Genomic DNA, 13,668 nt, shown 5'->3' with positions numbered 1-13,668 from the left:
AGACAGGTAGTGTTGATGGATTTTTAAAAATACAAGTTCCTATGTGATAAAGAAGAGAGATATAGGATGACAACTTGAGGGTGTGAGAATAAAATTGAATGAATACTCCTGATATTTTAATTTAAAGGATTTAATAATAACAAAAATGAGAAAGAAAGGGATTCCTTCAGCCAAGTGAGCAGAGCACAGAGTCAGAGACTCACACCTGCCACACGTTACCAAAGCAAAGCCCAAAAAAGAGCCCCACAGTGTGGGTCTCAGCCAAATTTATCTCCCACGCCTCTGTATGTCAAATGAGGACGTAACTTAAAAGGATGCTGGGAATGTAGCTCAGATGTAGTAAATTTTCCACCTGCACAAGGGCATAGCTTGATCAAATGAAAATATGAGATGTAACGTATGGGAGATCTGGTCAGGTTTGTTGGCAAAGGGAAAGGATCCAGCAAATAGAGATTAAAGATTAAGTAGAAAAGAATGATCAAGGGGCAGTAGAACTCTGTTCCGTGACCACTGACTATTTGCCTTAAATAAGGTATAAAACAGTTATGCTCACCATAGTTATTCACCAGTTTAATGGAGGATTCTTGTTCAGGGTCCAATTGGGAAGACAGATAGATTCTCTCTAGATGAAGAAGTCCTCCAGATGCTTCTATTTGCAAGTGCTATTGTACTTACTTCATCAAGTGCCACATTACAGAACTCTCTCAATTGAATCCATAAATACTTAAAAGCAGTTGGTGAAACAATGTAAGAAAAGCTAAATTAATTTTAAAAATCTATATATCCATTGTCTAGTCTATGACTTACAGTTGTTCTCCCAGGGATGCTGTAATGATCAGTAATCTTGGAACACCACAATCTTCAAGGTATCACAGTAAGTGGGGTGGGGGAGGGTAGAGGTGGTGACCCGAAAGGCAATATAGAGATAACTTTGGGGTACAATTGGACTACAGCATATTTCCAGTGATGACCTACACTTAAAAAGTTGTAAAGAATATAATCAGGGAAACATAGGTGAACCAAAAAGTGGGCTCATGACCTAACAAGAGTGTGAGACAGTGTGAGACGAGTGCTACATTGGTACCCATGTATTGTTAAAAGACCCAGAAAAAGGCCACCTGCACATTAAATAACTACCACTAGGCATTTCCCTTAGGTTTGTAGGGTGCCAGATCCCTCTTCCCTTGCTGAGAGAGCAGGATTTCCTCTAGCCCTCCCTCAACCCACTTTTTTTTTTTTTTTTTTTTACAGTTTATTTTTTTTTTAAACCCTTGTACTTCGGTGTATTATCTCATAGGTGGAAGAGTGGTAAGGGTGGGCAATGGGGGTTAAGTGACTTGCCCAGGGTCACACAGCTGGGAAGTGGCTGAGGCCGGGTTTGAACCTAGGACCTCCTGTCTCTAGGCCTGGCTCTCACTCCACTGAGCTACCCAGCTGCCCCCCCTCAACCCACTTTTGAAGCTCTTTTTTGGTCCTATCCCACTTCTCTCCCCCACCCAAAGTGGGGAGCATAGCATATGATCAGGCAAGATGACTTTGAGTTGGGAGCAGTGGTTTTGTAGATCTGAAGAATGTAGACCATTCCAAATTCAGACAGCTATCCCTCTGGGGAAGCATCAGGTAGGATACAGCCATACCAGTGCCCCCTTTTCTTTCTAGCCCTGCCAGCAAATAACATGGTAGTACTTTGAGCTGGAAGGAACCCTAGAGATCATGCAGTCTAATCTCCCATTTTTCATATAAGAACACTAAGATCCAAAGAGGGGAGGGAATTTAGTTTTGGTTGTATAGAAAACGAGAGAGCCTGATTTTGTTTCAAGTCTTATGATGTCAAATTCAGCTGTATTCTTTTCACTGCAGCTCACCACTGTGTATCACCATTAGACAAGTGTCTAACAGCATCACAGGTTAGATCTACAAATAGTCATTTCTTCAAATTTTACCCTAGATAGACAAAAGAGATTAAAGGAAGATCCTTTGCCCTTATCCTCAACCTTCAACCTTCTAAATTCATGGGACTTCAACTATTGGTTTCCACCTTGACTCACAGAGTTAATGGCTAGCTCAGTATTACAAATGTCAATGGGATGCTACTTGTTAATATTTAACTTTAATGCATCTTCACCAAATATTGCTCAGTTGAATTCAGGTATTAAGTACAAAGGAGACCAACCAATAAGAGAAATTTTAGAAAGGAGAAATCCCCAAAGGCTTCCTGGAAGAGTCAAAGTCTGAGCTGGACCTTGGGGAATAGGACAGATTTCAATCATGAGAATTGGGGAATGGTGAATTTATTTAAATCATAGAATATCTTCTCCTACCCTGATGTTTTTGCTCACACTGTGAGAATGATGGAAAGGAGAGGACAAAGAGAAGTGATAATATTTCAGCTGAGCTGAATATCACATGAGGTGAAATATCACATGAGGTGAAACTCAAAAATTAGATTGAATCCAGAGTAAAGAAGGTCTCGATTTCCAGAATATGAGGTTTATTCTTTATTTGGTTGACAGTGGGGAACTGCCAAAGGTTTTTGAATAGAGGGATTACATGATAAGAATGATATATTAGGTAAATTGTCTACATTATTAGTGTGGAGAATCAATCAGGACAGCAAGAGACTAGGAACACAAGGACCAATTAAGAGACTTACAGGAGTCCATGTTGAAAGGTAATGAGAGCTAGAAATAAGGTGGTAGTGGTTTAGAGGTAATGAATGCAAGAGATACTGTGGAGACAAGTCAAATAGACTTGGCAAGTGGTTAAATTTGGGAGAAAAGGGCGAGTCATGACTCTAAGGCTTAAAGTCATGGTAGTTCAGAGGATGGTTATACCAGTAAGAAATTGAAAAGTTGGGGAAGGCAATGTTCAGTTTTTGACACATCAAATTTAAAGTCCCTATAGGACGTCCAAGTGATGATAGCTAGTTGGCAGACACTTAGAAATGTGGAACTAAAGTTCTGGAAAGAAATGAGAGCTGAAAAAAATATAAATTTGGTAATCATCTTTGCAGCACTGCTAATTAAAGCCATAGACTTAGAAAAAGAGACAGAGAGGTTGCAAGGAGAGGGAGGTAAAAGCAGTCATATATGTTTAGGGTATGGGAGGAGATCAAGTCAGCAAAGGAGACATGCAAAAGAAGCTTTCAGAGAGGGGGGGAAACTACGATTGTCTTATTGCCAAGGAAGACAAAAGGAAAGAGAGCATGAGATTTAGCATTAGTATTAAACTCTACAGGTATAGGTTAAGGAGAATGAAGACCAAAAAATAGTTTCATAAAGCATGAATTAGAGATCTTTGAATGGGAGATGGATCAGTTTCATTAGAGAGACAAAAGATTAAAGGTTATAGGAGAGAGTGGATGGAGAAGTGGAGGAAGTGATTATGGACTTTTTTTTTTTGTAAAAAAAAAAACTTTAGAAGTGAGAAGAAAATAGCGTAGTGGGTTGCAAAGATAAGCAAAAATTTGGGCGTTTTGTTTTAGGAAATGGGAAACTTCAGAATCTTAGATTTGAAAGAAGCCTCAAATGCCAGCAGTTCTAGGTGATAACTGAACCACAAGTTCCTTTGGTCTGTAATCTGTACCAGACCCTATAAGTCATCATCCAACCTCCTCTTCAAGAGTTCCCTTAAGTGAAGGGGAACCTCCAGCTCCCAAGATAACTGATTCTACTTCTTGGATAGTTCTAATTGTCAAAAAGTTTCTTTAAATCAAACCTAAATTTACCGTGTATCACATTCTCTACCCATTGCTTCTTGTTCTGCCTTTGGGGCCAAGCACAACCAATCTAATCCCTCTTTTACCTGTGAGCTCTTCAAACACTTGAAAATTGTAATTGTGTGTGCCTTACTCCCACCCCAAGTCTTCTCTTCTTAAGGGGAAACATCCCAATTTTTTGACAGATTCTTATATAGCATAACATCACAGCCCTTTATCATCCTGGTTGTCATCCTCTAGACTCTGTAAATTAATTAACAATGTCCTCAAAATATGATTCTCAAAGCTGAACACAATATTAGGACAGATTATCATGAATACTGTATCTACTTTGATACAGTGTAAGATTATATTTGCTTTTTTTTGATGGCCATCACTGCACTGATTCCTGTCAAACCTACAGCCCATTAAACCTCCAAATTGTTCTTTTTTTACACAATGCAGGCTGACTCTTTATCATGGTTTAAGTTGTAGGATTCTAAGCAGAAAATGGCCATCTAGCACAGCCTTGGATGATTGTTCAGTGTTTCGTATGTCTACCTGTTTTGCTAGAATATCCTTTGTACCTCGTCACAAGACATTATTGCAGTCACCTGACATGGACTCAATGCTTTCTTTTGAATCTGAGCCAATGACTTGCAATTCTATCACTAGCCCTGTCTAAGATTTTTTTATTTAAATGATGGGAAATAGTCAGAATTTTTACCATTGAAGTATATGATTTTTTTTACCCTGAGACTTTATACTCCTTTTCTTATTCCATGTAGAAAATATTGCTTGAATGTATATTCATTTTGTGTTGTTACTCAAATGAATACCATTTTCATTTTGTGAACCCTAAAACACTTGGCATTTTCTGTGCTGTATTTTGCTGTTTTTCACTGACCTTCTAAAGGCCATCCTATAAGAAGTGTCTTTTCCCCACATCTGGCAAATTATTTGGCAAGAAATGATGTCCTCAAAAATTTACCCGAGATAACTAGCCAATGACATATCCTTGTCCTTGTCATTTCTATTGTTGGGTTCTGTCTAACTCCTAGTATTTTCACTTCAGTTGACCAGTTGATAAACCTCCCAATCTTTTTCAGATCAACTGGTATCTAGCTATAACTCTCCCATCTTATGCTTGTGATATTGATTTTTTAAACTTAAGTATAAGACTCTACATTTTTCCTTTATTTCCTTTATTTCATCTTCTTAGATTTGTCCCAATGTGCTAGTTTATCAAAATCTTTTTGGATACTGATTCTGACATCAAGTATGCTCGCTATCCCTCCCAGCTTTGTGTTATCTGCAAGTTTGATGAGCATGCCATTTATGCTTTAGTTCAAGCCCTTGATAAAAATGCTAAACTGCCCAGAGCCAGGCACAAGTCCCATAAGCATCCCACTAGAGACTTATTTCCAAGATGATAGCTGACTAGTAATAACTACTTTTCAAGTCATGGCCATTCAGTTTCAAATCCTCCCAACTCTACTATCATCTAGTCCACAACTCTCAGTCTTTTCCACAAGCATAACAGTGTACATAGCATTCTCTTGATCTGCTTTCTTATCTAGTTAAAAATGAAAATGAAGTAGATGTTGGCAGAAGAGAAGGGACTTGTCAAGAGAGAGAAGCTGTAGATGCTTGAAAAAGAAGAGCTGATTGGTAGATCAAGGCTATGAAGGAGTAAGAAAGAAGTGAGAAGAGGATAAAAACATTAAGGACTCAAGTTGAGTGATCATCCTTGTCAAGAAGGCTAGCCACCATCATTATCTGAGACCAGAGGGAAAGAAAACAGACAAGATTCTAGAATGATTTGGAACTCATGTGACGACTTTAACCTTAGGAAAGGTGAAGTCATCTGCTGATGGAAAAGGAAAGAAAATGTAGTTGGGGGATTGTGGAGAGACATTTGGAAACAGCCACAGATTGAATAAGATAGAGTCAATAAGATATGAGTAAAAGTATTTCCAAGCACGAGTGAAGGCCAGGTTGAGGTTAAATAACATAAATTTGTAATGGATCTGGTTAGCATGGTTTCATGATTTCCTCCAGATTTCAGTCTGTTAAAAGTAGTGTTTGTGGTTGAGCTTCAACCTCAGAGTCCACATTAGATACAAGTGACTTTCAAAAACCACCATTTTATAAACTCCTGTCCAATCTATGATCATACAACCCTAAATTGCTCAGCATCATCTAATTTAAATAGATTGGTCCTAACTTTTATTTGAATGAGAGACTTTCTGGGAATATCAAGTGCTTATAGGTGTTTGGGACCTACCAAGAATACTTAAAATAGAGCTTCCCCATCAGACTACTCAGATCCTATCAAATAATATTCCTTTATCAATAGAATACCTTGGAAATAAAGATACCTAATCTTAGTAGAAAGCTCTTTATATTAAGCTACTAGAACTAAGGAGAATCAAACTATCCCTAAACTCATTAGAGAGATCCTGACAAAGTAAATCATCGGATTAGGCAATAGGTGGCTACTCTGCTAGCAAACAAGAAGACATTAATTTATTATTTCACCAAATTATACCATTATCTCAAATGAAGTCTATTGAAAAATGGTTCCTAGGCCTGAGCTCTGTACCTAAATACGTTCCTCATTTAAGAACCATATTCTTCATCTAGAGCTTGTGACCTGGCAGCATCTGATTCCTAAGACATATAAGAAGTCAAGTAAAGAGTCTCTCTCCAACCCCAAATCTCAAAATCTTCCTGTTTGTCCATGTTACCAACCACCAAAAAGACATCCATGAAAATGGAATCAGTGTGCTATTGCTGTTGTGGTATCCAGTCCTATAATGGTCAAGTATGACCATCTGTCCTAAAGACTCAGTTTCTCTAGCTACATTCTACTAATATTTCATCTTTTTCCTTCTCTTATTTGAAAATGTCTATCAGTTATCCCCTGATAAATTCTTACTTCTTGAAGGAGTACTTATATTAAGACCCTCTATAAGATCCTATTCTTTTCCCCAATAATTCATGAACATGGTTCCTTACCTTCTGAAACATGATTGTCAGAAAATCTTCTTACTACTGATCACTTTACCCAGAAATGGTGGTATGCTATAGGTTCTGTGACATGACCTGCCCTCTGCCCCCATTCATTATAAACCTAGCAATAATTCAGCTTAGTCTTTTCTCCAGTTTCATTCTCAGTTTTGGAATTCACTTCCCCTTTCCCAACCCCATCTTCATTACCAATCCTTCAGGGCCTAGCTCTTCTTGTCACTTATTCTATAAACCTTTCTCTATTCTCCCTACCTTTTTGGTTGACTCCTTTTTGAACCTCTCCTTTACCCTTGCCCTAGTCTATATGAAAACTGGTTGTATACATCTTATCTCCCCCATTGTTTGTAAGTTTCTTTAGATCGAGACTTGTGTCTTGTTCATCTTTATCTCTCTCCAAAAGCCTTGCTTACATGCTTTTCAAGTTGAATCAAACTAAATTGCTCTCAGTGCTAAGGATAAGATAGATAATTGAATGTTTTATTTCATTTCATCATGGTATCACTCATATATGTACTCAAATATTTTCAAAGATCCCCAGATTCATTAGTATAAGTGCTTCTTACACTTATGCCTTTTAAATTTCTTCCACATCTCATTAGATAGCTTCATAAATTGGAGTATCCAAAAATATTCATCACAGGCTGACAGAACGCTTTTTAGTGATGAGTCTTCATGAACTTAGTTAGCTAGACTGGACCTGGTAGGACAGACAAATGCACGGTCTATTACCAAGCCCACACTCACAGACTTTTCCAACTCAAGCAGGACCTACCAGAGTTTGTACTTTGCTGGCATAGCTTTTAAAAACCCAAAGTAACATTTTTGCCAGGTTGCGAGGGTCAGAATTATGCTTTAGTGAGAGGCCATGGGTTTAATGTCACAGAAAATATTAATATTATGCTGGATACATCCTTGATATGAAATGCCTTCTATGGTAACTTAACTCTGCCAGAGGTTTAGTAAATAGAAGACATGGACCATTCAGTTCTTCTTGTTTTATTTTGCATTTGGTTATCTATTGCTCTTGATGATTTTCCCTGACTATTTTGGCGAAGATCTCTCTTCCCTCATAAGCCAAATTCGTTTTTTATTTGAAGAGAGCATATGGTGAAAGTTTATGTAGCCAGTTTCTTAGTTTTAATTCATTTGTGTCGTGAATAGAGCCTGTGTTATAAAAGTCACCTAACTTACAAAAAGACTTATAGTTTAGAAATGTGGCATACTAGCATGTCTCAGACAGGTGTGTGATGTTTTTCCTGCCTACCATGAGTTGATGTTTTTATAACATCAGTCAAAGCAAGGTGCAGTCTCCCTGTGAGCAGAAGTTGAGTTAGACTTTATTCCAGCTGACAGGATTTCAGTCTTGGTAATAAAACAAAAAGGCAGTTCAAGGCTTCATTAGCAGAAAAACATTGGCCAAGTCCAAAATGCTGCTTCAACAGTAAGATCAGAACTTTTCTTTATCTGAGTGTTGGGTAGTTGTCAGGACAGCTACATTCCATGGGGCCCTACCGACTAACCAGGGTTTATTCACAGCCTGCTATAAAGGCAGAAATGTCTATTCTAATAATAATTCCTCGCATTTCTATTGAGTTTTACAGCTTTCAAAGCATTTTCACATGACCTCATTACATTGGCTCCCCAAAATGTTCCCAGGAGAGGAAGGCAAGGTAGATCTTGTTGTCCCCGTCTTGCAAAGAAACAGGCTAGGAGGGGTAACTTACCAAAAATCATTAGTAAGACGAGTAAGTGACAAAGCCTGGGATTTGAACTGAGGTCTCCATGACATCTTCCTGTGTCGTGTTTCTAATCAGGAAGTAGCTTTATCTAGCTAAGTGTATACCTCTGATGCCCTTTATCAGAGAGATTTCCCTGCTAAGAGATTTAAATGCTAGGTTATTTTTTAAGCTATTCCTGGAAGGTCAGCTGTTCAGTTATAGTTATCTCTGAAACCTTGATGACAGAACCCATGAATTCTTAAACCAAAATATCCCACAAATTGAATTTTTGATATTTTGAAATTGGGGCGATACAAAGAGATACTTTTTACTTATTTATTTTTATTAAATCAGATAGAATTGATGGGACTTAGGTCATCTACTACTTCATCCTCCTTAGTTTACACAAAAGGAAACTGAGGCTCAGATTGGGTTATATGACTTGTCCAAGGTTGAACAGCAAATGACAAAACTAGGGCTGTAACCTAGGAGGTTGAATATGACTTCATATAACACTCAACCTCACTCTAGGGATAGTGATTATTTGCATCATGTTGATATGAATTTAATGATCTGCTTGATTATTCAGACACAAAATAAAGCCAAGATAAAAATAGCTAAAAATGGCTCTTCTTTTTTTATTTCCCTTAATTGGCTTGCTTTCTTGAAGAAAGAGTTTTTTTCATAAAAAATATACATCACTTTGTACAATCCTAGAAACAAGAATTTGTAGTAGACTGAAAGTTTAGGGGGGAAAGGAAGCAAACATCCAAAATGTTCATGTAGAATTCAAATCTTTCAAAAAAGATTTCTAAACTATGTCAATTTCAATTTAATTCAACAATCATTTATTAGTCATTTTCTGTGAACCAGACACTTTACTAGGCACGGGATACACAGAGACAAACATGAAAGTAGTCCCTGCCCATATGGAACTTTTATTTTTGAATTGGAATGTGGAAAGCTAGATAGATGATCTGAATTTTCTTTTTATGTTTAAATTACTGGTACTTTGAAGAAAGGTTGCTATTTGGGGGATAGAAGGCACAATTCTTGAGCCGAAATTATAGGAAGGATGCTGAGACTAGCCTATTTTCCCACCTTACCTCAGGGGACTCCCACCTGCAGTGTTTCAAGGCAGATGACATTAAATATGGAAACATATCTAGAATAAAGACTAAGTTAAGATGAAATGTAGTTTCCTAGCAATGCTAGTAATACTTAGCCATTTGGTTTTTCTTACTGTCTGTCTAAAATATGAAGCTAAAGGGGATATCTGGAGTGGGAGTGGAATGTTGGAAGTGGGAAGAAAGAGATGAGAGACAGGATTTTTTTTTTATTATTATTGCTTTTGTGCCAATTCAGTTCTACCAATAGAATGATTACAAAGAACACGCCAGAAACAAAAGGGTCCTGAATGGATTATTTGTTCTCAGTAAGAGTGAAGGTTTTACAATAGAAAGAAAAAAGAATGTCACTTCCAGAAGTCTTTGGACATGGCTCAGCTAATTGTCAGAATAAGAACTAAACTTATGGCTTATTGCTCAGGCTAAACGGGACCCTAGAGATTATTTGTTCTAGTCTCATCATTTGACAGATGAGGAATTTGAGGCCTGGAAAAGTGAAGTAAATTGGTCAAAGTGGTAAAAATAGAAATAAAACCATCTTCAGAACCCTGATATCTGATGGGGCTTTTTCTCTGCTAGAGAAAGCAGAAGTTTATCTCAGAAGTATTCTCTTCAGGAAATGGTTGCTGTAAGGTTAGTGGTATAGCTTTCATACTGTTGTTATAAGTTCTGTGCTTGTTCTGTTCATACTCAACAGGGGCCTTTGAGGTTATCTAGAATTTAGTCCCCTCAACTCAGTCCTTCCCCAATCCCTTCCTTTTAGAGCCAAGGAGAAAAGTTCAGAGAGGTGAAACCCCTTGTCTGCAGTCACACATGACTAGCAAGTGACAAGACTAGAACCCAGCAGCTCTTCCATCATGAGGATGTGAGCTGGGGTTTTTCAGAAGCAGATCTCTTTACACTGAAATTTGAAACTCTACATACACAGATTTGAAAGACTATGTTTAATCTCCATATTGTCAGTTCTCAATTTGTTAAAGCACACCAAAGAGATGCATTTTTCTTAACTTCCCCAAAATTGGAATTTATAGCCTTTCAGAAATTGACTTCAAAGGGAGAAAAAATGCCTGTTTCATGGCAAACCTGTTACCGTTTAAGACGTATGATACAGTTTCATGATTTCTTGGCTTATGAAACAAGTGTATTTCTATTCCCATATTTTCAGATAGTGGCCAGAACTCTAGTACCAGTAGCAAAGGTGAGCGTCTGAGTGCCAAATTACGATCTTTACCGGGGACAAATGAACCTTATGAAAGTAGCAGTAACAAAGAAATAGGTGAGTGCCATTGCTTCTGTCAGTAGACTAGAGCTAATGAAGAGTGGGAAAGTGGCCTTCATTTTAAATGTGGCAGTGTTAAGAATTTTTTATATATGGACATTTATGACAAAAAAATTGAGAAAATTTGGTGTCACATTCTGTTCACTGTGAATTTCATAATTTTGTTGATGACAAAAACTGGTTTCGTATTTGATTATTTCAATTTAATCCTTGTGAATCGTTAAATAAATGTAATTTTATTCACAACAACACAGTCAATGAAACATCTGTTTTGAACCATAGATGCCTCATATGTGGATCCACTGGGTCCACAAACAGAAAGACCAAAAACTGCAGCCAAAAAACGAATTGAAGAGGATGATTTTGCTGATGAAGAATTAGGAGATGACTTGCTTCCTGAGTAATGTGTATTTTAGTGTAATTTACTAGAGTGGATGAATCTCCTTACAAGAAAACATTCATGTTAACTTTTTGATAACATAACTTATATTTAATTTTGTATTAAGTCAAATTTGGTAAAATTTAAAGCTTAAATAAAATTATTCCGTAAGTCCATGAGCTTGTTCATTAAGTCACATGGCCTGGGGTTGGGGGGTGGTAGGGTACTTTACTTGACAAAATATCCATAATGATGCCTTATTCAAGTTTGAAACTTAAAAGTCATTGAAAGTGTTGCCTGATGGGTAAGAACTTTGTTAATCAACATTTTAGAGATTCTCACATTAATGAGTAGAAACATTGCTCAGCAGAAACTGAGCCACTACTATGGCCCTTAAAAGAGTATCAAAGGATTTTAGAGTTGAAAAAGATAAATGGAAATCTTTTCATCCAACCTTCTCACTCTACACAAGAAGAAAAAGGACATGGGAGGTGAAGTAATTTGTCATTATAACTAATTAGTGACAGAACTATGTTATTTGGAATTTCGGGGGTTCCATTGAGAGGTATTTGGGGCTCATTTAAGTTTTAAATATTTAGATATATGACAAACTTCCTGTGGACGTTTAGGGAACTTGGAAACTATATTTCCCATAATTCAGCAGGTTTCTGGTCTTACATGATGATGTGAGCCAATGAAAAGCGTAGCATAAATGGAGAGGATTGGGACGCACTCTTTGGTACGAGGGAGCCACATGGGAGAAGGTATGGTGGGGAATTTGAATTAGATCTTAGCAGGCGCATGGTCATCTTTATTTTACCAACATGGCTTTAATTAAAATATTATTACTTCTTTTAATATCCATCTGTATCATTTTTAATTATAACAGAACTGAGATTTAAACAAAGGGCTTCTAACTCCATCCAGAAAGGTTAAATTGTCTGCCATCAGGCAGCATGTGGCCCACAAGACTCCTGATGAGGCTCAAACCATATCAAAATGTAATTAGGAATTTCAACAAAATAAAAATATAAGAAAATGTAGATATATTTTAAAACTAAGAATCACAAAATTTTCTATGAATGCAGTTTTATGGTTATAAAAAATTACCTTGTCTACTAATCCTTGTTTGTTAGTGTTGACTAGCATTTGCTGTGATTGATCTTAAAAGAATAATTTCCCACTCCCAGATAACTAATTATCAGTAAATTTAGAGGAGGCAAAAGGTGAGAGGTGAGAAGAGAAGGTGAAGAGGTGTTTTACCCAACATTAATTTGATGGTCCACCAGGAGGAAGCTCAAAGCCGAGTGATGAGGAGACGATGGATAAGAGGGAGGGCCAGCTTGGTAGGTATAGAAGAAAGACAGAGAAAAATCTGAAAAAGATAAGCCCAAAGTAGTAAGTGTGGGACAGAGATTCTCATTTCTGATGTCTCCCTCCTCTCCTCTCCTCATGTCTTTCTCATACTGTGTGGTAGATCTTGCCATGTTTCCATTGAAATTCATTCCTCTTAGCCCTGCCTAGCCTAGGGAAGACTTGCCACCACCTAAATTAAGAGTAATTCCTCCCCTCAATTTGGACAGTTGATCTAGAGATTTGATCTATGCCTCTATTTTGTGCCTTTCATATTCAATGAGTCTTTTCCATAGGTAAAAAGGGTTAAGCAAAAAATAAAAGAGTCTTTACTGCTTTTGGTGAAAATGAAGAATAAGTTACAAAGAACTCTGATGTTTTTAGTATTTGAAGGGTTATTAGTAAAAAGCCAAAATGTCCACTTTCCTTTGCATGGTAGCTAGTATGGTATTTATTACACAAAATAAGAAAATTATGAATTTATATAGAAATACAAAAATATAAATTTTTAAAAACTTATTTAAATTTTTATTTTTTAGAAAGAATATAAAGCATGGCACATTCTAATAGAGATAAGAACAGATCTTATACAAGAACACCGAATTTTTTTTTAAACCCTTACCTTCGGCCCTTACTATATATTGGTTCCAAGGCAAAACAGTAGTAAGGGCTAGGCTAAGTGACTTGCCTAAGATCACACAGCTAGGAAGTGTCTGAGGCCTGATTTGAACCTAGGACCTCCCTCCCATCTCTAGGCCTGGCTCTCAATCCACTGAGCTAACCAGCTGCCCCCCAAGAATACAGAATTTTTCAAATAAAATGAGATTTAGATTTTTTTTTCTGAAGTAAACAAGATTTTTTTATGTTTAATTTGTATAGATGCTATTAGTGTCCCCAAGGAATTTAATTTATTTTTCCTTTTTTTAAATGGTATTTTATTTTTTCCAATTGCATGCAAAAACAATTAGCATTTCTTTTTTAAAATGTTGAGTTCCACATTCTCTCCCTACCTTCCTTCCCTCCTCCCCTCCCTAAAGCAATAAGCAACTTTACGTAGGTTATACATGTGCAAACATGCAAAA

The 13,668-nt window shown here is 37.1% G+C and overlaps 1 protein-coding gene across 1 annotated transcript in view; it reads left to right on the top strand.

Annotated features, from left to right (window-relative positions):
* IFT88 (intraflagellar transport 88) overlaps positions 1-11,393 on the top strand; it is a 110,080-nt gene extending 98,687 nt beyond the window's left edge. Inside the window, exons 26-27 of the mRNA XM_044668306.1 lie at positions 10,741-10,851; positions 11,137-11,393. Of these exons, the coding sequence (XP_044524241.1) occupies positions 10,741-10,851; positions 11,137-11,258 (233 nt within the window). The 3' untranslated portion in view covers positions 11,259-11,393. The remainder of the gene's footprint in view (positions 1-10,740; positions 10,852-11,136) is intronic.
* The last annotated feature ends 2,275 nt before the right edge of the window (positions 11,394-13,668 follow it).

Source organism: Gracilinanus agilis, chromosome 3 (assembly GCF_016433145.1).
Source record: "Gracilinanus agilis isolate LMUSP501 chromosome 3, AgileGrace, whole genome shotgun sequence".
Taxonomy (NCBI): Eukaryota; Metazoa; Chordata; class Mammalia; order Didelphimorphia; family Didelphidae; genus Gracilinanus; species Gracilinanus agilis.
This window is presented reverse-complemented; position numbering and strand designations above follow the sequence as displayed.